The following is a 26,299-nucleotide window of genomic DNA, read 5'->3' on the forward strand; positions in this document are numbered from 1 at the left end:
AGCTCAGTCTGGTGATGGCCTGACAATAACAGTGTAGGAAGTTATGCAGTTCATTTCACTCATCTGGCCTCAGTTTCTCCATCAGTAAAACGAGTAACTTCTCATTTGCCCAACTCACAGTAAAATCTCTAAACTATTTTGAGTTAGGTACTTGGAGTTGAAAACTTTTCCCGGTGTGCCATATTTTTTGGAAAAAATGACATTTGGCTTCAGGAAAGTTTATATTTTTAAAATTCAGGTTTATTGCAGTGCATAAAATTCAGTGTTTTCATGTGTGTTTCAATGAGTTTTGACAAAGTATGTGGTTTGTGAAACCACCACCACAAATAAGACAGAATATTTCCATCATTCTAAAAAATTCGAGAAATTCATTTTCTTTGATTAATATGAAATAATAATTTTGGTTGTACAATTCCAATTACTTACATGCAGATTACTTGTAGCAATATATACATATTTTTTCTGCTTTATCTCCCCCAACCCCCCCCCCCCGTACATAGTTGTATATCTTAGTTGCAGGTCCTTCTAGTTGTGGGATGTGGGATGCCGCCTCAACGTGGCCTGATGAGCGGTGCCATGTCCGCGCCCAGGATCCGAACCTTGGGCCGCCGCAGCTGAGCGTGTGAACTTAACCACTCGGCCACCGAGCCGGCCCCCTTTTTTTTTTTTCTCTGCTTTAGCAATATTTTTTTAAGTACAAGATGTTTGTTCCTTTTCTAGCTCCTTTTTGGATTGCCAGTCTGTGTTTATTCAGGGAAGGTCAACTAATGTTTTTTTTCTTATTGAGGTATAATTGACATATAATATTAGTTTTGGGCATACAGCATAATGATTTGATGTTTGCATATATTGTGAAATGATCAATACAATAAGTCTAGTTAACATCCATCATTTTACATAGCTACAAAAAGTTTTTTTCTTGTCATGAGAACTTTTAAAATCTGCTGTCTTAGCAACTTTCAAATATGCAATATATTATTAATACAGCCCTGTGCTGTACATTACATACCCATGACCTGTTTATTTCGTAACTGGAAGTTCGTGCCTTTTGACCTCCTTTGTGTATTTCTCCCATTGCCCACCTCCTGCCTCTGGCAACCACCAATCTGTTCTCTGTATCTTTGAGCTTGGTTTTTTATTGTTGTTTTTTAAATTCCACACATAAGTGAGATCATATGGTATTTGTCTTTCCCTGTCTGACTTATTTCACTTAGCCTAATGCCCAGAAGATCCATCCATGTTGTGGCAAATGGCAAGATTTCATTCTTTTTTATGGCGGAATAGTATTCTATTGTGTATATGTACCATGTCTTCTTTATCCATTCATTCATTGAAGGATACCTGGATTGTTTCCATATCTTGGCTATTGAAAATAATGCTATAATGAACATGGGGATGCATATATCTTTTCAAATTCATGTTTTTGTTTTCTTTGGATAAATACCTGGAAGTAGATGGCTGGATCATATGGTAGTTCTATTTTTAATTTTTTGAGGAATCTCCATACTGTTTTCCATAGTGGCTGCACCAGTTTGCATTCCCACCAACAGTGTGCAAGGGTTCCCTTTTCTCCCCATCCTCACCAACACTTGTTATTTATTGTCTTTTTGATAGTAGCCATTCTGACAGGTGTGAGGTGGTATCTCATTGCAGTTTTGATTTGCATTTCCCTGATGATTAGTGACGTTGAGCATCTTTCATGTACCTGTGGGCCATCTGTATGCCTTCTTTGGTAAAATGTCTGTTCAGATCCTCTGCCCATTTTTAATTGGCATGTTTGGTTTTTTTGCTGTTGAGTTATGTGAGTTCTTCAAATATGTTGGATAGTAGCCCATTATCAGATACTAGATACGCAAATATTTTCTCCCATTCGTTAGGTTGCCCTTTCATTTTGTTGATGATTTCCTTTGCTGTGCTTTCTATATATAATATCATGTCATCTGCAAATAGTGACAGTTTTCCTTTTCCTTTCCAATTTGGATGACTTTTTCTTTCTTTTTCTTGCCTAATTGTTCTTGCTAGAACTTCCAGTACTAGGTTGAACAAAGGTGGTGAGAGTGGACACCCTTGTCTTGTTCTTGATCTTCAAGGAAAGACTTTCAGCTTTTCACCATTGAGTACGATGTTAGCTATGGGCTTGTCATATATGGCCTTTATTATGTTGAAGTAGGTTCCCTCCATACCCGCTTTGTTGAGAGTTTTTATCATAAATGGATTTTGAATTTTGTCAAATGCTTTTTCTGCATCTAATGTTCAATTCCTTCACAAATAATAACAAATAATCATTACCTATTGAGTACTATGTGCCAGACATGTGAGTACTTTACATGCAATATCTAATTTAACCTTCCCCTAAATACTATCAATGAATTGTTATGGATCTCACAATTGCAAATAAGGATGCTGATCGTTAGAGAGGTTAAAAAAAAAAATCATTCTAGTCACTTCCTAAATTGATTATTCAGCTTAAGTGATGGAATGGGGTAGAGTGGTCAGTTTTGGTTTCTTCTCTTCTTGTTAACCATGTGCAGTTTTATGACACAAAACTCTACTACAAAGAACTTGTAAAAACTTTACAACAAGATTGTTCCAAAATCTTGTAATTAGGAACCAGTTGTAATTTGTCTGCATGGTCCTTAATAATCCTATCCAGAAGTCAAAGGCCTGGTGTTTTCAGGTATAGTACAGCTCCTGCAGTAATTCTGGAGGAATCTGGGGGGGAAAAACACAATACTCTCATTTCCTGTAATAAGAATACTTTTTGTTTATGCAGATTTTAAAAAATCTTAATATTTTGTGGCTATTTAAACAATTCACATATTGTTTTCATGAAAGATGTTAAACTTTTGATTCGCTACTTTTTGCTGACACCAAAAAAATTTTTTCACAAAGAAGATAAAGACTAAAACATCTTTAAACTGATATTAAATAGCCTCTTAATGATATTGAGAGCTTGTAATGTCCTTTAATAGTATTCAGGTAGAAGAAAGAGTGATAGGTAAGAATTCAGAAGACTGGACTTATTTTTATTGTATGCAATTTAAAACACTTTACTGATTTTTGTGTGGGTTTAGAAAGATGAAGTGTTTATTAAGTTTAAATCATGGGAGAAGCTGAAGTCCAGATCAATGAAATAAATTGTATAACTTTTACATTGTTATTGTTAAGGCCATTATCAGAACAAGCAGCATCAGATACTTAAGCTGTCTGTTTCCCGTTTGAAATGAATGAAGTCAGGTCACTTAGGATGTTGAACTTGAGGCACTGTCATCTTGAAGGTGAGGAAAGTGCCTAAGCTAAGCAGGGAGATTGAGAGATAAAGATGGAGGTGGAAATGAGAACGTTTGGAGTTGAAAACTGGAGTGAAGTGGACTATTTTAGAATAAACTTTCGTCATCGGTAAATAACAGTATTTGGTTTTCTTAAACTTCTTTTCCATCAAGCTGCTTGAATGAGAGACCATGCTTTTCATTTTCATTTTTTAGTATAATATAATCAGATATTTAAATTCTGTAAATTATATGTAATATTTTTTGTTGTGTGTTCATTTATTCAAAGAACATTTCTTGAGTACTTTCTATGTGCAAGATGCCATACTAAGAGTTTTTGAAAATAAAAAGATGGATTAGACAACAATTGGTCTTTAAGAAATTTCTCGTATAACTGGAAAGTTAAGAAATGTTCACGAAACACCCTCGGGAAGTAGAACTAGAAAGGTAGATTGGACCTGAATGCCAAGTTGAGGAGTGCAGAGTTCTGTGGACAGTCAGCATCCACTGATGCATAGAGGAGGGGCGTCATCAGACGTAGGGGAAGCTGATCTCCTTAGAGAGAGAGGACTCTGGTGGTGGAGTTAGGTGCATTCTTAAGGGAGAGGGAGGGAGTGCAGAGACCAGCTAGGAGGCTCCTGATAGTTGCCCAAGGAGTTGAAATTGTATTTCGGCCACAGAGTGGGGGAGTAAATGGATAAATAAGAGATGTTTTGGGAAGGGAATTGTCAGAACTTAGTAAGAGGTTGGGGGTTGGAAATGGGGAGTGTTTTGAGTGTTATTAAGGTTTAAACATTTTTTAATTTGAATTTTTTATTAGGTATAACATTCACATAGGTCATAATCCAAAAGGGTATGGCGTGAGCTATTTCCCTCTTGCCTCTGTCCCATGGTCTCACTCCCCAAAGATAGTCACCAATGTTGTCAATTTCTTGTTTGTGCTTCCAGTGATACTTAATGCTTGTATAAGCAGATATATGAGAGTGGGTACTCTTTTTCCCATCTTTTTATTCTACTCGATAGCATTTTTCTTTCATTTAACAGTAGTTTTGGGGCTCATTCCACAGCAGCAGATAAAAGGCCCCCTCATCCTTTTGTTAGGGCTACATAGTAGTTTGTTGTGTGGATATACTGTAATTTGTTAGTCGTTCCCTATTGATGCACATTTAGATTGGTTCCAGTCTTTTGCTGTTACAAAGAATATACATTACAATACCTGTACACATGTCATTTCTCGAATGTGTAACTTTCTGTGGAGTAAATGTTGAAACTGAGTCAGAGGGTATGTGAACTTTTTGTTCTGATATATGTTGCCTAATTGCTCCTCATAAAGGTTGTATCCTTCCGTCAGTAAAATATGAGAGTGTATATTAACAGAGTGTGTAGTCAAGCTTTTGGATTCTTGACCGTCTGAGATTTGAAAATAATGTCTCAGTTCAGTTTTAATCTGCATTTATCTTATTGTGAATGAAGTTGAACTTTTTTTGTATATTAAAGAGCCATTTATATTTCCTTACCTGTGAATTATCTTTATATTGCTTGACCATTTTTCTGTTAGGTTACTGGTCTTTTCTTAGTAGGAGTTTTATATATTAGGAAAATTAGTCCTGTGTCTGGGACAGGAGTTGCAGATATTTTTTCACATTTTGTGGTGTTTTTTTATATCATGAAGAACTTTTAATTTCTGTGTTATTGGATTTGTCAGACTTTATACCACAGTTAGAAAAACCTTCCCCACTTCAGGTTTATTAGAAAAAAACTATGAGATGTCTTTGGTACTTTTATTTTTTTCATGTTTAAATTTTTGATTCATTTAGAATTTATCTGGATTTTATTCTGATGTTGAACCTGATATATATGAGATAAGAGATAGGGATCCAGTTTTTTTTTTTTTCAGATGGCTTCCTGGTTGTCCCTATATCATTTATTGAACAAACCATGTTTTCCTCATTAATTTGAGATGCCACTTCTATGATACTCTAAATTCTCATGTGCATTTGGATGTATTTGTGGACTTTCTGTTCTTCACTGATCTCACTGCTCATGTACCAATTATAGACTTTGAAGTGTTGTGGCTTTATAATATATATATGTGTTTGAATATTTGAAAGGGCTGTTCTCTCTTCATTACCTTTATTTTCAGAATTGTCTTGTCTGTCCTTCCTTGTTAGTTTTCCCATATGAATTTTAGAATGTGCTCCTTCAGTGTTAAAACTCCCCAAAAGGTTTCATAGTACTTTTATTGAAATTGTATGGAGTTTATAGATTAGCTTAGGCAGAACTAACATCTTGCTGATGTGAAATTTATCCCTAAGACGTATGTCTTGCTTTTATTTAAGTCCTTTTTTTAGTGACACTTTGGAATGTTTTGAAAGTTTTCTTCATACAAGTTTTGCATATTTCTCGTTAAGTTTATTGCTGGATATTTTGCCTTTTATTTTGTTGCCATCATGGATGAAGTCTTTTCTTCTATTACTATTACTGTTATTTTCCTGGGAAAGAGTTGCCCTGAGCTAACATCTGTTGCCAATCTTCCTCTCTTTTTTTTGCCCTCCTCCCCAAAGCCCCATACATAGTTGTATATTCTAGTTGTAGGTCCTTCTAGTTCTTCTGTGTGAGCCACTGCCACAGCACGGCTGCTGACAGACGAGTGGTGTGGTTCCGTGCCTGGGAACTGAACCCGGGCTGCTGAAGTGGAGTGCGCTGAACATTAACCACTAGGCCATCAGGGCTGGCTTGTATTATGTTTTATAATTGGTTATTTTTGTCTGTTTTAAAGCTGCTTATTTTCTATGTTAATTTTGTATTGGTAAACTTTTTTCCTTGTCTAAGTACGTTGACTGAAATCTCCAGATCCATGTTAAAAATACTGGTGATAGATTACATTCTTATTTTGTACCTGACTAGAATTTCTTTGTTAAGCATGATGCTTGCTTTCATGTTGTGATATATTTTATGATGCTAGAAAAGTATCCGTCTCCATCTTTATTTTTTTTTTCAAGAATGGCTGAGTATTATCAGATTGAGTATTATCAGATGCCCGTTCAGTGCGTATAACAATGATGTACATCATCTAAAAGATTTCTTTTTAATCCTAGCTCACTGAGAAGGAGGTAAAGAGAGTTCAGGACTAGATGTCTTTGTGATGCTATTGTACAGCTCATCTTTTTTATCAAATGCTATCAATATTTAATAAACACAGACCTGATAATAGATTGCCTTTGGATAGTGATTTTTATATTTCTACCTTCTTCTGTCAACACCTTTAGGTAGCTTCAAGTTAAACTTCTAGTCTAGATGAAGTTAAATGGGTGAAAATGTGCATTCTGCACATTCTTAGTTGTGTAAGTCTGAGGTAGATGCTAGATAGAGCCTGTGTCTTCTGAATCAAGAGCAGGTTAAGGGGTGGGGACGGATGGCTCACACAGTAATTATTGTCTGGGAGCTTGCAGATAAACTTTTAAAAGTCACCTTGATGTATGAATCATTCCTGAAACTCTCAATTAGTGGGTTTTTTTCCAGGCAGGTTAAGATAGATGCCAAATGGACAGGATACTTTGGTTATGTGTTGCCTCTTTTAAAAAAATCAATACCACTGAATTAAAGTTTTTTAAGGACCTAAGTGCTTATTTTCTGTAGAGTTTTAAATAACATCTGCAAGTCTCAGTTATTTTTCTTAAAAGTATTTGTGCTTTAGGAGTAGAAGGTGATTGTCGTAAATGTAACTAACCTGATCTCGACCCCTGGGAGTTTAATGACCTTAATTTTACTGATTGTGGCTCCTGTTTAATTTATTCTCCCTCTTTTTCCCCATTTTGTCCTTGCAACCTGTCCTTTTTGGGCTTTTTTCACTTCTTACTCCTTATGTATGTGGCCTCCTTTCTGTTCTCAACTGTGTACCAGAGTTAGGGGTTGGGGTGGATAAGAGGAACTTCAAGGCATGAACCTATGCAGATGTGAGAATTCACAGGCTGCCCAGCTCTTTGCCTGGTATTGAGGGAAGAACTCTTGAGTCAGTCATTCACAGCCACTTCACCCATGGTTTAGATAAGGTGTTTATGGTTAATTACTTCATATCAGATTTCCAGAAGAGCTAAATTAGAAGAGGCTGGAGATGAAGACCAGAGGCAGGTACCCCAATTGCAACAGGAATGGTATTTGCAGCTTAATGGGCAACCTTGAAATTGTAACAGGAGAAAACGGGCCATTTGGGGCCATTTTAGTGAAGGGGCAAGCCTTCTGTTCCTTTTCAACAGGCTATGAGGGTTATATTAGTATAGTACAATATTAAAAGTAGTTAAGATGACCCTGGGCATCCAGGAAAAGCAAATTTGGCATAGTTTGTCCTGTTTATGAAGGCAGAGGTGTGCAGTATGTTTTAGATTGAAGAGTGCAGGTTTCTGCTAATAAGGAAGCTTAAAAGGTTTGTTCTAATGGAAGCAGTTAAATAGTTGGTGGCTAAGTTTTTCTTTAGAAATTAATTTTATAAGATTATGTGGTTGAAAATATCCTCTAAATATTCTGGAATTTCTGTTATATATAATAGTGGCATTTGATTTGGATGATAGTTGAGAAAGTTTCAGATTCAACTTTCATAATGAGTTCAATTTTAGTCTACTTTAGATTCCAAATGTCAGTGACTCAGGAAAGGTCCTGAGTTTGCAGCTTTTATTTCACCTTTGATTTGTATATGGTTGAGGAAGTTCCACTGGCTTATTATTTCTCCTGCTACGTGTGTTCCATGTCATTCATATGTCGGATTTAATAACCTCTGCCTGAGAATAACATTCCAAGCGCTCTGTGTAACCTTGTGTAGCCACAGTGCTTTTCAGACCAGTTCATGAATCTCTCCTGTGAGTCTGTGCCGTTTTCACTTGTCTTATGTCACGCTAAATCCTTGAGTGTGTTAGCTATCTGAATATGTTTATGGAATATGTGCTGGAAATTTTCATCCCTTTCTTGTTCCGTAATCCAGAATTTGCAGTCGCTTCATGGGGAAGTGAGGTGAAGTTTTAAGTGTATTGCAGGGTTTCTCAGCCTTAGCACTATTGGCATGTGGGGCTGGATAATTCTTTGTTGTGGGGGTGCTGTCCTGTGTATTGAATGCCTAGCAGCATCCTCGATCCCCTCCCCACTAGATCCCGGTAGTGTCTCCCCTCATTATGACAACCAGAAATGTTTCCAGACGAGGCAAATATCCCCTGGGAGGCAAAATTACCCCTGCTTGAGAATCACTGGTTTATGCTGTACAAAGAATGGTTTTGAGGGTAAATACGTAGTTTATGTTATTGTAAGAAAATGAACAAACGTTTGTTGAGCACTAACTGTAAGACAATTGCAGCGCAAAGCCAAGTGTATAGAGGAAGTATTCTTGTCCTCAAAGAAAACAAGCGCATGAACTAGTAAATATAACACCATGTGATAAAGTCTATAATAGATATAAAGATGGAGTGGTTACCTCTACCAGAAAGAGGTCAGCAAAAGCATGGGAAAGGAGAAGAGATATTTGACTTGGGCTTTGAAGGATGAGTAGGAGTTCACCAGCATGAGTTCGTACCACCTTTCACAACAGAGAAGTCATCATGATTAAGGCTAAATGACTCTACATTACCCTTGGCATTGGGCTACGCTTCTTGTCCCAGCAGAGTTATTAATAGCACTTGTTTTACTCTCAAAAGTGCCCCAGTTTGAACAATAAATTACATGGTCACTCTGATAAGGGCTTAGAGACTCGAAAGCATGTGGGTAAATGGTGTAGTTGAGGTGTAGTAAATCCTCATGTTGTCAGAGTGTAGTTTGGGAGTGGAAAGGGATGTGGAGGATGGCTGGAGATGAGGTTGGGACCAGTTGTGGAGGGTCTTGAAGGGTCTTGTATCCCATATTATGAAGATTGGACTTGTTCTGGACATTCCAGGAACCATCCCAAAGCTTCCAGAGAAGGGAGTGTGTTAGGAAGACAGCCACAGGCAAGATAAGCTTTCTGGGCCCTTGAAAAGTTGCAGTTTGATCCATACGGTGTGTGCTTCTCCCAAACACTTTGTCTTAGAGAAAATAGTTCCCCGAGAAGATATTTTTGGCCAAATTTTGTTTGGTTACATCCAGATACTGTTCACAATTGTGTGACTTTCAACTGACTTTAAGAAATGTATAAAGCAGACCTTTAGGGGATTTATGTTGATTTTCTTCCTGATTTATGAATGAAGGAAGTTGTGCTCTGTTACTGAAATTTGAATGGATGGTGACTATTTTAGAGAAGGAGAGAGAGATGGAATTATCTGATTCAGTAGTTGGCAAAGTACATCCGTGGGTGAAATCTAGCCTGCTGCTTGTTTTTGTAAATAAAGTTTTATTGGAACACAGCCACAGTCATTCATTGACTATTGTCAGCGGCTGCTTTGGTGCTATGAAGGCAGAGTTGACTAGTTGCGACAGATGCCCTGAGGCCTGCAATGTCTGAAATGACTATCTGGCTCTTTAGAGAAAAAGTTTGATCCAACTGAATTTGATAACTTTTCTCATAAAATCACTAAATCCCTCAAGTGTTTTTTACACCTTTACTCTGGTTTAGATAGTTTTACAAATGGATTAAATTATGCTATTTTTAGTTCATGTATTTGTTCCGAGTGGGGTTTGTGTTTTCAATCTTATGGTAGAAATCGTGTTTTCCAAGATTTTACCTGAGAGAGGCATAAAGCTCTAGAACTCGGCTTTCATCCTCTAGGAAATCTTGAATCTGCTCACTGGAGTCACTGGGAGACGCTGCCGAGGCTGACAGGCTGCGTGGTGGCCTTGCTCCCCCCTGGGTGCCCGCGACAGACACCGCTGCCCTGTCGGCTGTGCAGTGTGTCTGGCAGCCTTTCTCTTTTAACTCCAGAGTCAAAGCCATAAAGGACAATTATATTTCACAATTTCAAGTTTCTTTCTTTCTTTTTTTTTTAAGTGTTGTTTTATATGAATTTATGCGTTTGAGAATATTTTTAGCTTTTAAAAATACAAGCAGAGAAAGGTAGTTTTTTGGTTGTCCTAGTGCATTTCCTCCTTGTAATTCTCTGGTCTCTGCTCATTTTAATGGCCGTGTTTGTTTGTTTACTGCCTTTCAAAGTGACGCTGGCGCTTTGATTAGCGTCCGGTCCGGCGGCTCAGTGGGGTTGGGTAGAAACGGGACCTTTGGAGAGACAGCAAGGACAGCAAGATGTTAGCCAGGGACAATGTTAATTAACCGGAATTGGTGGCCTCGCCTCCCTCCTGCGTTGGTCTGGATAGCTCAGCTCTTGGTGGCATTTGGCTGCCTGCTTTCAGGGTTTCTTCAATAAAAAGAGAGTGGTTACCCTAGGAAACCAGCTCTGATAGATGAGGAATGCTTTTTTGTCCTTCATGGTCCTGGACCGTGCCCCTTGTTCTTGCTTTGCAAAGTGTCCCCATGAGGGTTTCCTCCATCTTTCGTTTGCTCCTTTAAGGCCCCAAGTGATTTTTACACCCTGTGAAAACCTCACATTAACGGCTTGAAATTTTCCTGGAAATTCCTGGTATCACTTAAAATAGCTTCTGTTTTGTGCTCTAGAAAGTTCTTCTTGCTGATTGCCCGTAGCTACATCTTAAAAGAGGTTTTGCCCCAATTTGTGTGCAGTGCTGAGATGAAGAATTCCACCCCAGCAAGACAGCCACACGTGAAGCCAGCGGGGAACAAATCACCGTCATACTCTCTGAAAACTGACACCCCAAATCGCTGGTCTGCCTTTCTTTTCTTTCTTTCTACTTTTTAGAAATTAATAAACTTTATTTTTTTGAACAGTTTTAGATTTACAGAAAAATAAGTGAACAGTACACAGAGTTCCTCTACTCCCCCACTCCACCCCCTATAGTTTCTGTTATTAACATCTTACGTTAATGTGGTACATTTGTTACAGTTAATGAACCAATATTGACACCTTATTATTAATTGAAGTACGTAGTTTATTCTGACTTTAGTTTTTACCTAACGTCCTTGTTTGTTCCAGAATCCCATCCTGCAGACCATGTTACATTTATTAGTCGTGTCTCCTTAGGCTCCTTTTGACTGTGACAGTTTCTCAGGCTTTCCTTGGTTTTGATGACTTTGGCAGTTTTCAGGAGTGCTGGTCAGGTTTATTGTAGGATGCCCTTTACTAGAATGTTTTTCCCATGATTAGACTGGGGTTATGGGCTTTGAGAGGAAGATCACAGAGATAAAGTGCTATTTTCAACACAGCATATCAAGGGAACACGTATCTGCATGATTGATGACTGTCGTTAACTGGAATTACCTGGCTGGTAGTGGTGTTTGGCGGGTTTCTCCACTGTAAAGGCACTCTCTCCCCACCCTTTCCGTACTGCACTCTTTGGAAGGAAGTCACTGTGCAACCCACACTTACGGAGCGGGGAGTTACGCTCCACGTCCTTGAGAGAAGAGTATGTATGTAATTTATTTGGAATTCTTTGTCATATTCTCCTGCATTTAATCGTATATTCACATCAGAATGGAATCATGGGTATATACTTTTTACTTTGGGTTATAGTTCAATACTAATTTATTTTATTGCTAATATTATTCTAGTTTTGGCTTCATTTTAATATGCCTCCATCATTGTGGCCTTTTTTTTTTTTTGTGGTCTTTTTTTGTTTTTGGGCACTTCCTTACTTTCTGGCGCTACAAGACCCTCCAGGCTCACTTGTGTGTTCCCTGCCCCAATCCTAGAATCAGGCCTTTTTCCAGGGAGCCCTGGTTCCTTTTATTGGAGAATGCTGTTCGAAACCAAACTAAGATCTGGGTGCTAGGTGTGCTTGTTGCTGTTGGGATGCCATTTCTTTTAGGTCTTCTCAGCTGATAGGAAAAAAATATTTGTAAGCTAACCTGTATATATATATATATAGATATGTATATATACACACACATATATTTATAAATATTTATATGTGTAACCATCTGTATCTGTACATGAGTTTAACTCATATTTAACATACTGATGTCTCCAACTTTAATCCATTACCACATGGATCTTTCTAGCCTCCTCCTCTTTATCTGTAAACTCCCACTTCAACAGTGAGAAACGTGGCTTATTGCCCTGACATACATTTACTGAATTGTTCAATTCCAGTGTAAGTATGTAGCAGTATCAGAATTGTTAACCTATACCCCCACGGGAAACAACTTTATCACCTAGAGTATAGTGCTTAGGTGTAGTTTCTTTTGCTTTTAGTCTTAGGAATTCTACTTATTTCCAAAGTTACCTAGGTCAGCACCTTTCCTTTACTCCCGTCAGTGAGGTTGTTTCATACATTTGTAATACAGTTAGCTTCCCGTGTCACATTCTGGACTCTTTCCTGGGATCCCCTGATCTCCTAAATGATTTTCTTAATTTGCATACATCAAGCTTCACTGTTTGTGTTGTACAGTTCCATGGGTTTTGACAAATGCATGTATATATCCACTATTATAGTATCATACAGAATAGTCTCACCACCCTAAAGTATCCTGTGCTCCCTCTGTTTATCCCTCCTCTTTTCCTCCTACACTGTTGGCAACCACTAGTCTGTTTACTTTCTCTATAGGTTTACCTTTTCCACCTTCCACTTTTTAAATTCTTTACATTTGAATCTCTTAAGTGAGTGTCCACTGAAGATGGCCAGCTGTTCAGACCTCACGGTCATTATCCTGCTCCTCTGGGAAGGAGGGGAAGCTGGACTTCTCTTTGGAGTAAAGTAGAGGAAAATTATGATAGCTAAAACGCATTACTTCGACAGCATCTCCGTATGTTGCAATCTGTGCTGTTGGTGCTGTTGTCCTCCAATAAAAAGTGCATTTGTTCACGCTTCCTGCACAGCTTGGTTTGATGGGCAGACCTGTGTTGTACCCCTTGTTTTCCTCAGCCCAGGATAGGGATCCCCAATATGAGGCAAGCAATTCTGCAGACACATTCTGGAAGCCACTCCTCCTCCTTTGTGAACTGCCTCCCCGAGACCCTTGATGATGATATTTGTTCCCCTGTCTCGGCCATTTTGAATTGGAGAGACACCCCATCAACGTAGGCGTATTCCTGAACTCTACAAGGCGTCCGTTGGGAGCTGGAGCAGTTATGTTTATCTCTGGAGAAATAGAGATTAGAATCGGGGAGAAAGTACGGTTTCTGTCTGTTGGCTGGATTTCCAGTCTTTGCTTCCAGGGCCTTCATAAGGCCAGTCATCTCTCTTGGCTTCTGTGAGATGCCTTGAACCCCTTCAGTAAGTCACCCCTATATTTGCTCAGCCAGTTCAAATTGGTTTCTATTATTTGCAGTGAAGGAGTCCTACTGAAGTGACCCGTGTTTTAGTTTGGTCTTTCCTCTGCCAAGTACTGTTCTAAGTGTGTTTGATGTGTCACACTTATTTACATCGATACTAAGGCGTTATAAAAGCCCTAATGGAAGTCTGTGTAAGAGGCAAAGGAGGGAGTTGTTGAATCTACCTGGGGACAGTAGGACAGAGTCCATGAAAGACATGATCTTGCCAAGTGTGCAGGTCAGGGCATTCTGGGTAGAAGGTGCATATGAGCAAAGGCCTCGAGTTTGGGAATGGAATCACCTTCAGGAACCTAGGGTGTGTTTGGGTTGGGGTTGGTAGGCAAGTGGGATCCAGGCCAAGAGGGTCTCATGCTGTGGAGTTTGACATTATCCTGTAGATCATAAGCCACAAATGGGCCTTGGATGGGCCATTTTTGGCCCACGTATGTGTTTTGTTTCTCTTGTGCAAATGTTTTCAACCATTAGTTGCCATGATTTAAAAATTAAATGCTTTCACTTAAAAATCTGGATATATATAAACATTACTGTTCAGAATTTTCTGGAAGAACTAGTGGAATGCAGTGGGCCTGCATTCCAGAAGGCATTATGAAATGAGGTGTGTGTGCTCCTGTTGCTGTGGCCTTGCCGGGGTCTGCTCTGCCCACTGACTTTGCCTCACTGTCCTTACGGGTTTGGCCACCTAGCTGCAGGCAGTGGGACCAGAGAGTCGCTTACTTCTGTTTGGTTCCTGTTTAGTCAGCAGAGGAGCCAACGATGACAACCCTCCCGTCTCATTGACCCTTGTCCTTTGTGGGGTGATTTTCCGTTCAAAATGCTTTAGGTGAAAAACAGCTCCGGTATATGTCTTCTAAGATGGCTTATTTAATTTTTCAGGGGAGTTGTTTTGCTATCTTTTAACTTTGTCATTATTACTATTTTTTAAAAACCCCAAAAGGTTTAAAATCATAGCGTAATGGCTAAGTGAATTGTCAGTGTGTTTTTCATAGCTGAGGATGGCTTTTATGCTTTGGAAAGGAGTGCTGACAGTTGTTCTTTTTCAGTTATTATTCAATTTTATTAAAATTGTAAATATTAACTGCTAGTATTTCTAAAGCTCAACTTTTAGATACTATTTATAAACTATTGGTTTTCGTGTTAAAAATGGTTTCACTTATTTATTAACATTCTCTTCTAAATTTAACAAATTAAAGTTCTTAAGGCTTTGAGCACCATTTCTAAATTTAATCAGAATTCTTTAAGATTTTAAACTGTCATCACAAATTAAAGGATCTGTTTCTCTCAAACACCTTAAGTAAGGCTGATAAGAAAAGGAGCAAAGTCATGCTCAGTATTTCAACAACTCTTGAGAATTAATAAATGAGACATCTATTTAGCAGAACAGGTTTTCTTAAATGTTTCAAACCTCTCAAAATATTCATGAAGTAACTCAGAACTTACGTTTTCTCAAAACTAGCACAGATATTTAGGATATGGGCTTTAAATTTGCTTATTACTTTTAGACATATTTTTACATCTTCTAGAGAATGCAGCCATCCTACTGGATACCAGGAGGGAAGGAGCTTGCCTGGGTCCATCAAGGTCACGTGTTTTGACCGATGACTTGCTTGACCCTTGTCAGCACCTTGGATCTGTTACTTCCCAGGTGCTCCAGCTCTGCACAGCCGGTGGGCTGATTCCAAACAAAGCTGACTGCTGGGTGGGGGTTTAGGGTTCCATCCTTCATTGGTAGTGTTCCAGTTGCACTGGTCTGCAGCAGGGTGTCCTAAACCACCCGTCACGTAAATTAACAGGGGCTCCTGGATTTATGTTTTTCTCTACAATCACGAAGCAAGGATTTATTCTTTTTGTTTTTCACAAAACAGCAAAACCCGCCTCATTAATAGCTCTTCCCTGTAAAGACTGACTGATTTCCTCATCTGGTTAGGACTCCCCGGGAGAGTCAGATGTAAATTTTGATTCCTCCTCCCACCTCCCGTGGCTGCTGTGGCTCTATCGTGTAACCTCGTGTACTGGTGGGATGCTGAACTCTGGCTGCAATGACGCCAACTTTGTCTTTTCTTACTCTCCAGTGTCCTCTCGACCTCCTTCCTGGAGTCACTTTATTGATGTGCACAAATGAGGTAAAGTGATGCAAGGACGCAAAGGCTTGCATTATGTAGAATTAATGCTTTCGGAGAAGCTTGAAATAGATTTCTCGAAATCTAAATATTACAGCAAAAGAGATATATTTAGCAACCTATATTTAGTCTGTGTATTTCTTAATGGCAGTTGAGGCTTACCATGAAAACATTTATTAAACAGAATAGTTAAAATGAAGATGTACAAGGAGAGATAAGTGGCCATTTTCAGGAAAGGGCCAGGTGGATGAATCAACACAATTGGGTTCTTTGGCAAGAATATGAAAACCCACTGATTTTGGTTTTGTTAATTGGAAAGAGCAAGGGAGATTAACAGGCGCCCGAGAAGTAATTTATCATGGATTTCTAGAGCTTTTGTGTTAGGGGGAAAAGGTGATTGTGAAAGTGTCCACTTCAGTCTATAATAGGATTGAGTGGAACAAACATTTACATTCTCGTGCACTGATTTACATGCTCAGTGATGAGCTGTGGACGATGGGAAATGACCATTTTCGGGGCTGCTGGTAAAAGACAGTGAGTCAGTTTAGGGGGAGGTCTGGTGTGTGAAGAAGGTCTAAGATAGCTTACTTATGCTCTGCTCATGAGAATAGAGGCATCATAATGCTCCTAACAGACCTCTTGTTACACGTTACACTTGACCCCTCTGTTTGTCGAGGCACGGGGCTGGCTGCCCACTCCCAAACCTGCCAAATCCATCCAACCAGGAAGACAAACCCAGAAGCAACATTTTATGGTTACTTTAGAACTGAGGCAATACGTGGACAGGAAACTGTATAAAATATGCACGTTGATTTTTCCATGTTGACTCCTTTTGAAATGTTCTGGAATGTAGGCCCTCTGAGTTGAACCCAGTATCAGTGGACCCATGGTTGTGTGTTTTTAGCCTTTTTGATAGAATTTGAACAATGTCAATGAAAGTAGATAAATACTTAGTGTGCATTAGTTATTGACTTACTGGAGATACTGCTGGGTCTGTGCTGAGGCGGTTTTTTTCTCAGCTGCATTGAGATATAATTGACATATAACATTGTAGAAGTTTAAGGTGTACAACATGATGGTTTGATACACATATATTATTGCAAATGATTACTATAATAAGTTAACATGTCTATCACTTCACATAATGACTGTTCTTTTTGTGTGTGGTAAGAACAGTTAAGATCTACTCTCTTGGGGCTGGCCTGGCGGTGCAACGATTAAGTTTGCATGTTCTGCTTCGGTGGCCCAGGGTTCGCTGGTTCGGATCCTGGGTGCAGACATGGCACCACTTGGTAAGCCATGCTGTGGTAGGCGTCCCACATATAAAGTAGAGGAAGATGGGCAGAGATGTTAGCTCAGGGCCAGTCTTCCTCAGCAAAAAAAAAAAAAAAAGGAAGAGGATTAGGATTGGCAGGAGATGTTAGCTCAGGGCTAATCTTCCTCAAAAAAAAAAAAAAGATCTACTCTGTTACCAACTTTCAAGTGTATAGTACTGTGTTGTTAACTATAGTCACCATGCTGTACATTCGATCCCCACTACTTATTCATCTTATAACTCAAAGGGTATAACTTTATACCCTTGGACCAACGTCCCCCCATTTTTACCACCCCCCAGCACCTGGCAACCACCAGTCTACAATGTGTTTCTATGAGTTTGGCTTTTTCAGATCCCACATATAAGTGAGACCATACAGTGTTTGTCTTTCTCTGACTTATTTCACTTAGCATAATGCCCTCAAGGTCCAGCCATGCTGAGGGGATGTTGCATGGTTTGTCACCAGAGAATATGAGGACAGAAGTTGGGAGGGGCACGGAAGGGGTTAGAATAACTGCAGAGCAGGGCAGATCTTATTCCTGATAACTTTTTTTCCTATTACCATTCAACAACTGTTTATTCAAAACATGCTGTGTTCAAAGCGTTGTGCTGGATGCAGCTGTGGATACAGTAGAAGACAGAACAGACACATCCCTGCACACAGGGAGCTTATATTCTAGTGCAGAGCTGTCCATTAGAACCTTCTGCAGTAATGGAAACGATCCATAGGTATGCTGTCCAATGGAGTAGCCAGCAGCCACATGGGGCTATTGAGCACTTGAAATGTGCTTAGCATGACTGAGGAACTGAATTTTAAATTTTATTTAATTTTAATCAATTTGAGTTTAAATAGCCACATGTGGCTAGTTACTACTCAGCATGTTTTAGTGGGTCAACTGGATCCTAATAATCTTCCTGTTTAGACTGCCTCATTCTAGGAAACTAGAAAAATTGTGTACTAAATTTAGGCTAGAGTCCCAGGCCCAAATAATCCCACACATTGGGAAGCGAGAGTCGCATCTTGGATGTATTTTTGCTGTGACATTTCCCAAAGCGAGTTCCATGGAACACTGGTCTCCTGAGATAGACTGCCAAAAAAACGTACTATGGGTAGTAAGTTTGGACAGCACTGCCTGCCGCCATATTGCTGTGGAACTACACAGTGAACACAGGCATGTTGGTAGACTCTGATACGTCACAGTGAAAAAACTAGTGCTTGGTTCAGTTGTAGTTTGGCTGGGTTTCTCCAACAAAGCTGATGATTTGCTGTTAGTGCTGTGGAGTCGATTCTGACTCCTAGCGACCCCGTGTAGAGCAGAGTGGAACCCTGCCTGGTTTTTCTGTGCCATCCTCTCACCTTCTGGTGCTGTGTCAGGCAGTGCTCCTCTACCATTCCTAGGGTTTTCATGGCCAATTTTTTTGGAAGTGGGTGGCCAGGTCCTTCTTCCTAGTCTGTCTTAGTCTGGAAGCTCCACTGAAACCTGTCCACCATGGGTGACCCTGCTGGTATTTGAAATCCTAGTGGCATAGCTTTCAGCCTCACATCAACATGCAGCTGCCACAATATGACAATCAACAGACAGGTGGTGTGGTTCCCTGACCAGGAAATGAACCCAGGCCGTAGCAGCGACAGCGCCAAATCGTAACTACTAGACCACCAGGGCTGGCTTACGTGATGATAGTGCCCTTTGATTCACCGACGCCCATCAACACACAGGAGACTTGGGGAAATGCTGGTCCAGGGACAGAGCTGAGCTTGCTTTAGGACTGACTTAAAAGCAAAAGGAAGAAATGTTTATAGTTTTGCCAGAGACTGAATATTTGTCTCCCCCTTCCCCTCACTTCATGCGTAGAAACCTACTCCTGAGTGCAATGGTATTAGGAGGTGGGGCCTTTGGGAGGGGCTTAGGTCCCGAGGGTGGAGCCCTCAGGGATGGAATTCCTGCCCTTAGGAAAGAGACTCCAGAGAGCTCCCTCGCCCCTCTCACCATGTGAGGACATAGCAAGAAGACAGCTGTCCATGAACCGGAACGGGGGCTCTCTGCAGACCATGAATCTGCAGGCGCCTTGCTCTTGGACTTCCCAGCCTCCAGAGCTGTGAGAAATAAATTTCTGTTGTTTATAAGCCACCCAGTCTATGGTGTTCTGTTCTAACAGCCCGAACAGAGTAAGACAAGTCTCTGCTTAGCTTCGTTCTTGATTTTCCAAGCATATGAGAATCCCTCCATTCTCCTAGATTTTGGTGGGTAGAGGATCAAATGTGTATTACACATTTGGGTGCTGGATAATTGCTCCTTGTAACAACTAAGATCCTTAGAGAGTTTTAATGTACGGTGTTTATACTGTGTTGTGTTCATTATGTCTAGTCAGTTTTCTATGTTTTCTAAGCTAGTCTGTGGTCTAAGAGCCTGAACTGATACATGCATGGAGAGCTTGAACTGTTGGATTTTGCTTTTCTCTTTTATTTATTTGGATTTATAAATAGAGTACTCATGTGGCCATTTCCACCTTCTGACTTGGTTTACAAAGCCCTCCAGGAATTCCATGGCAGTTACTTAAGTCCCCTCCTCAACTTGGTATAAATTAAAAGGACATATCAACCCAATATGGTGTTTTAAAAGTTCTGATTGGATTGAATTATACATGAGTTCTCACTCATGCTATTATACATGTGGGTATATATGAATAAGGTATCTGAGTTTGCTAATGCCTTACTTAAAAAGAAAATTAGACTGGATTCAAGGTTATTCATAGAATAATGCTGCTCTTACTTGCCTTTGTTTTTTTTTTGATGAAGATTAGCCTTGAACTATCATCTGCTGCCAATCTTCCTTTTTTTTTTTTTTTTTTTTGCTGAGGAAGACTGGCCCTGAGCTAACATCCGTGCCCATCTTCCTCTACTTTATATGTGGGACGTCTACCACAGCATGGCTTGCCAAGTGGTGCCATGTCCACACCGGGATCTGAACTGGCAAACTCTGGGCTGCCCAAGCGGAACGTGCGCACTTAACTGCTGCGCCACTGGAGCGGCCCCTTACTTGCTTTCTGAAATACTTTCTTAAGCAGGAGAGAAGGAAATGGAATGAGCAAACCATGAGAATGAGTCTTGTGTCCTCTCTCATGCTGGAGAACACCATCCATCATGCCTGATGTGGCGGGAAAAGGTTCAGAACTGCTGGGAGTGTATCTTCCAAGGTCTCTTTCAGTACTGAGAGTGTCATTCCGTGACAGCTTTGAGAGTTTTCACTGTAGTAAAACAGTGTATTGTGGGCTAACTTAAATTCTAGCATCAAAGGGGAGATATGCTCAAAATACGTAAAAGCTTCGATAAAGAAAATGTATGTGATGAACTTGATTTTTGGCCTTGTAAAAGGGCCAGAGCTTCTTGGGTTCCTTCAGTTTCCATTTCATTCTAACAGTTTCAAAAACGTTGCTTCTTTTTGCCATTTGGAATGCCTCAATAACCAATTCTTCCACCAATTTACCATTGTTTTTTCCTGTGGCTAGCAATCTTTTGCCTTAAATTTTTTTTTCAGATATTGTTTTATTGTGGTAAAATATACATAAAAGTTATTTTAACTATTGTTGAGCATAAAGTTCTGTAGCATTAAGTACAGTCACATTGTTTTGTAACCAAACAATCAATGCTTGTTTGCAGGGAGGATGTGGGGAAATTCCCAAGGGGGCCTGACCTTCCAGCATGTGCTCTGTATTAATAAATTGTTGTTAATAAATTAATAATCGTTGTTTATAAGCAAGGCCTGCCAACCAAAATCAACTATTTCCATACTACAGCTATAGTTACAGAAGAAGAAGGACGAACATTTGCATTTTCCTTGCTTGAGGCCGCTGAGTCCCAAACAGAGCAAAAGAAAGTTGTGGTCGGAGTGGTGGAGGGGTTACTCCAAGCTTCCTGGTGTCTGCCATTCCCGCAGGGGTGTGTGGAGATTTCACCCCAAGGCCTGCAATCCCTGCCCTGGGAAGGGTGATAAAGGCTCAGAACGCCTCCTCTGTCAGCTGCAACTGTAACTTCCAGGTTGTCTGCCAAATCCGGCCGCCATCTTTTTTTCTCAATAAAGTTTTATTGGGACACACATTTTTTACCATCCTCTGTGGGCACCTTTCTGCTACATCAGCAGAGTTGAGTAGTTGTGGCAGAGAGTGTGTGGCCCACTGAGCCTAAAATGTTTACTTTCTGGTCCTTTCCAGAAACAGTTTGCCGTTTCTGTTCTAGGGCTTCCTCTGTGGGCCCTGAGTGCCCCTAGCTGTGTGTGTCCTTCCAGTCTCACCTCAGACGGAGGGCTGAAGCAGGGCTGAAGCAGGACGGGCCATATCTGAGTTCCCTGTGGGTGTCGCATTTAATACCAGCCCTGCTTTGGTATCCTGAAAGGCTGTGCCATTGTGATGATGAAAAGAGTCAAAGTAACAGCCCAGGTGTGGCAGACCTTGAAACAGTGTTCTCTGATTAAAGAGAACATTTTATTCTGGACTATGCTTGAGATAAGAGCCTGCTGGGTTACACGATGGTTAGAATAAAGGAAGTAGGGGCCCTTTAATTCATGAAGTGGTTTATTAGGAAGGCAATTCAAACGTGCTGTAAATACTCGTAAGGCTTGGGAAACTTATGGATTAGTTGCAGGAAGTGACGGCTGTGCATTACATTTTGCAATGGAAGACCGAGCAATGAATTGCTACCTTTGATTCGCCATACATGCTATTTGTTAGGAAGTGCAGCAGAGGGGAGAGAATCTCTGGATTCCTAGCCTCTGAATTCTGCAAATGCTTTGTCCATTCCTGAAGCCTGTCTTTTATTTTATTTTATTTTTTGAGGAAGTTTAGCCCTGAGCTAACTGCTGCCAATCCTCCTCTTTTTGCTGGGGAAGACTGGCCCTGAGCTAACATTGTGCCCATCTTCCTCTACTTTATATGTGGGAGGCCTACCACAGCATGGGGTGCCAAGTGGTGCCATATCCACACCCGGGATCCGAACTGGCGAACCCTGGGCCACCAAAGGGGAACGTGTGCACTTAACCGCTGAGCCACCGGGCTGGCCCTTGTCTTCCCGTATTTTAAAGGCCAGGTCCGAGGATGCTGAGTGCTTGTCCTCCACATCTCCAGGCGGCCAGCCTCTGGGTGCTCTTGGACCTCGCCTTTCAGAGTCTTCACCTTCTCAGATTTTTTTTAAGGATGTTAGGTGGTTGGTTTCAAAGCTGCTCCTCAGAGTGGGAGCAATTCAAGTAGATGGATGTGAGGCGCACAGACGGCAAAGTATCATTTGTTTCGCCTGGGATGCAGGGAATAGCCCTGGAAGGAAAAGCTGATGCGGACACTGAGAGTCTGTGGAAGTCATAGCGCGCTCGCTTGGTCTGAAGTGGCTGGCGTGCCGCAGTGGCTCTGCCAGTCAGTGAGTCGCCATAGAAATGTTAATTTGCATTTTTTGCTAATGAAATAATTTGCTGAGAGGGGGCCATTTAGTGAGAAGTTCTCCCTCCTGCTTTTTTTTTTTTTAACCTTGAGCTGCCCAGGGATAGCTTTCATTAACCACAAGAGTCATAGAATTAATGGAATCTTTTGTTTTCTGTTATGCTGGTTCTCTTTCCCAGGACTGAGCTCCAGGTGCCTTAAAAAACAGCATCACAAAATACAATGCAGAAGAGCAGACACCAAACTGAGTTGGTATTCTGGCTGCATGCCAATATATTTCTTTTGGTAGAGCGCACTGTTTAGAAACTGTAGGTCTTGGTGATAAAATGATTTACCGCTTCAGTAGTTCCAGTATGAAGGAGAGAGTGGTTATAGAAATGTAGCTTTGAGAGACCAGCCGAGGGCCAAGGCCATTAACGTCTAGGTAGGTTTCCTAGAGCTCAGTCTAAAGGAAAAGGAGTTACCACACTCATTAAGAATCCTGATGAATGCCAGCCACGTTTTCTTCTTTTAAGATACCTCTTTCTAAGCTAAATAATACTTGTCTCTAGTGACCTAAGTCAGTGTCTTTGGAGGGCCCTTGAGCAGGCTCCGCTCTCCGAAGGATGCTGTTGTGGATGTGATTTCAAGGTTTCCTGTTGCTTGCTAATCACCGGTTAAGTGAAAGCCAAATAAAACGGCTCCTTGCCGTGCCCCAGGGGAGCGGCCCCTCTCCTCTTCCCATCTCTTTGCCCAGAAGTGCTGCCATCATCTGTAGGAGATCAATCTCCTCCAGGTACTTAAGAAATCTCCTGGCCTATGGAAGTGGAGTATTGCATCAGGGGATTGATCGCCAGAATTCAGAGAATCATTGAACGTCGAGGTGAGCACACATTCTCAGTAATAGGAATCCAAAGTCAATGCCAGTTTTGCCTGTCCAGTCCTTTCCTTAACCTCATCCTCACCAGTGAACCACAGCCGACACAAATAGACCGTTTACACGGTAAAAACACCCGGTGCCATCGTCCCCGGCTGGCCACCTTGCCTCTAACTCCACTGATAGAGGAATGAGTTATCAGGCTGCAGGGGGAGGGGAGGGAGTGGCTCTGTTAGTTGTGCTGGAGAAATAAGAAGGTAATGCCTTCTGTGTGACCTCGCTGTGTGTTATATGTTGTGTCTGTCGGCATAAATCTCTGCCTGGGCTGTTAGAGTAAGCTCTTAACAGACCTCCCCGCTTCTCCAACCCACCCACTTGAGCATCGTTCTAGAGTGATTCTCTAGCATCAGAGCCCTCCAGAAGCTGCCCCCTGTATCTGGAATAAAACCTGAGGTCCTTAGCACGGTCTGCGGGGCCCTGTGTGATCTGGCTTCTGGTGGCCTCGTAAGGTCAGCTCACATCGCTTGCTCTCTCTGCTCCTGCCATGCCAACCTTCCTTCCTTCTGCTGTTTTCCCCTGTGCTGAGCCTGCTCCCACTTCCAATTTTGTATTTATTGCCTGGAACAGTTATTTCCTTCAGCTGGCACACCTCACCCTCTTCTGTCTGGTCTCTGCTCAGAGCCCCTTACAGACAGGCCTTCCCTGAGCAAGTGAAGTTAGAACTCTCCAGATGGCAGCCTTTTGTCCCTTTCTAAGGCTGGACTGCTTTATTTTTGTCTAAAGCACTTGTTGACACTTACCTTACTTGTTTCTGTGTCTGTAATTTCTCTCCCCCGACTAGAATGTAAGCTCCCTGAGGGAGGAATTTTTATCTGTTTTATTCCCTGTGCCATCCCCAGCATCTAGATGAATGCCTGGCAGTGGATATAAACAAGGTATAGGGAATCGCATAATTTACTGAAATAACTCTATAGCCCAAAAGTTCAAATATCTGGTCCTAGCCTCAGTCCCTCTACAAACTAGCTGTGAGACAATGAGATGACTTAAATTGACCAGCCTTACGTTTCCTATAGGCAAATGAAGTAAAGAATGCCAGCCCTATTTATGAGATGATGAGATGAGGTCATCAGATGAGCGTGTTGGAAGCTCTGAGTGCTGGTCAGATTCAGAGCGCCATGGAGCCCTTGCACACAGCAGATGCTCGTGAACGATTGGCTCAATATTGCTTTTATCCCTGGTCACCGACCCTTGGGTGGGTACATGGTATTGCATCTGGGGTGTGGCCTATGACCTAATGGAGACCTTTCAATAAATTATGACATCAATAATTCAGAGGCAGGCTGTGTAATTTCACTGCTTCTCCAGAGGGCTGGAGAAATGTTCTGCTTCCCAGAGCCATAAAAGTTCTCTTGACATAAAATCTACAGAAGTGGGTTTGGCAGGCAAGCTGTCTTCCATGACTTCAGTGACGGTTTTTCAAAATCAGGTTTTACTTCAGTAAGTTCTCCGTTAGCCATGGATGATCTGAAAACATCATTGTCACCATCAGGTGCAGCCTCTTCTCTCTGAAACTTAAGTCACATCTGCTAGAGGTCAACCACGTGTGGCAGACTTGGTTCTCTCCTTTTCTTTGTACTCAGAGGCGTGGCCCCTGGGGAAGAATACTAGAGTATCCGGGTGGTCCCCAGATTGGGGAATTAGGTCCTGAATGATTGGAGATAGGTTATTTTGCTAACTGACTGATTTTTGATCAGGGATAAGTACCTTGGGTAAGATGCAGAATCAATGATTTTAAGCTTTCCTGTCCTGGTGCCGGAGCCTCATAAATATTCACAGAGTCCAATAATGTCCTTGGTTCTGGAGAATAGTTTGGGCTTTAAAGAGTTTTGTATTCTGATTGGGATGATGGTGATAATAGATGAATGAGACAATGATAATGAAGGGACAAGTCTTTGTTTACTGATCTTTTAGGCTGGGCCCATCAGGGAGCATGTATTAGCCTCTGTGTGCACGATACTGTGCCAAGCCCAGATCCATGCTTAATTGAGAGACATGGCCCCAGAGGAGTTTCCAGGTTAGTAGGCAGAGATAGTCACAGAAGTGAAAATAATAGTAGGGAACCGAATGACTTCCCACTTCTGCAGCTCCATCGCTTTGCTAGTGGGAGTGTTGATGAAGGATTAATCCTGGCTGAGGGTGGTAGGAGTGGGTGGGTCATCTATCTTTTATGAACAACTATTTAGACGTTGTGGGGAGGGTATGAGAAATGTGAAGAAAAGTGAAAAAAGATTTGCTTTTTCGTTCCCTTCTTGTGAAGTGCATTGTTTTGTTTGCTCTTGCCTGGCAAACTGAACTGGCAGATAATCCACAGAGCAAACTAAAGGGATGGAGTGCCCATCCTGGATATTAACATTTTCGAGCACACTGTCTTTAATGTTGTTTGTGAAATCTAAAACAGTTTGGGGGGGACTCCCCAAACTCATGTTGGTTCTGTAAGAGAGTAGGTTGATAAGGTTGATCAGTGGCAACTGGTGCTCAAAACTTAGGCTAGACCATTCCCAACAGTGGGGAACATAAATCTCTTCATTCTTCTTTTTCTCCTGTTTTTCGAGGTGATAGGAAGAGCCAGAACAGTTAATCGAGTGACAGTTGCTTGTCAGGGAATGTTTGGCTGTCTTGCTAAGAAAGCTTAGATATTTTTTCTAGAGACAGTATAATGGAGATTTCAAACTAGATTTGGAAAATATCATAGTTGATGTTTTGAATTCAGCTGATACTGATTAATCTCCATTCTCCTGTCTCCTTAGACCTTAGCTTATTATTGAGATGAGCAATCATCAGATTCCTTGCCATGGTGCTCTTTGTGGAATGCCACATGTTCTTTGACACATTGGTAAGTTTACTGTCATCATATGACTTGAAGACTAGGAAGTCACGTCTTGTGTGTATCCAGTACGCTTTCAGAAACACTTGCCCCTGAAAAGATAAGTTATGTAGGCAAGACTGGGATTTTTTAAAAGGGT

General features: G+C 41.0%; 1 protein-coding gene across 3 annotated transcripts in view; it reads left to right on the forward strand.

Moving 5' to 3' along the window:
• Window positions 1-26,299, forward strand: part of OSBPL10 (oxysterol binding protein like 10) — a 285,389-nt gene that overhangs the window by 42,929 nt on the left and 216,161 nt on the right. The window contains exon 1 of one of the 3 annotated variants that reach the window (XM_023620805.2): window positions 24,587-24,773. The exons of the other annotated variants lie outside the window; for them this stretch is intronic. Within the exon in view, the coding sequence (XP_023476573.1) occupies window positions 24,733-24,773 (41 nt within the window). The 5' untranslated portion in view covers window positions 24,587-24,732. Of the gene's footprint in view, window positions 1-24,586; window positions 24,774-26,299 lie in introns of those variants that run through there. 3 annotated transcript variants of the gene reach the window in all.

This window comes from Equus caballus, chromosome 16 (assembly GCF_041296265.1).
Source record: "Equus caballus isolate H_3958 breed thoroughbred chromosome 16, TB-T2T, whole genome shotgun sequence".
NCBI classification, from domain to species: Eukaryota; Metazoa; Chordata; class Mammalia; order Perissodactyla; family Equidae; genus Equus; species Equus caballus.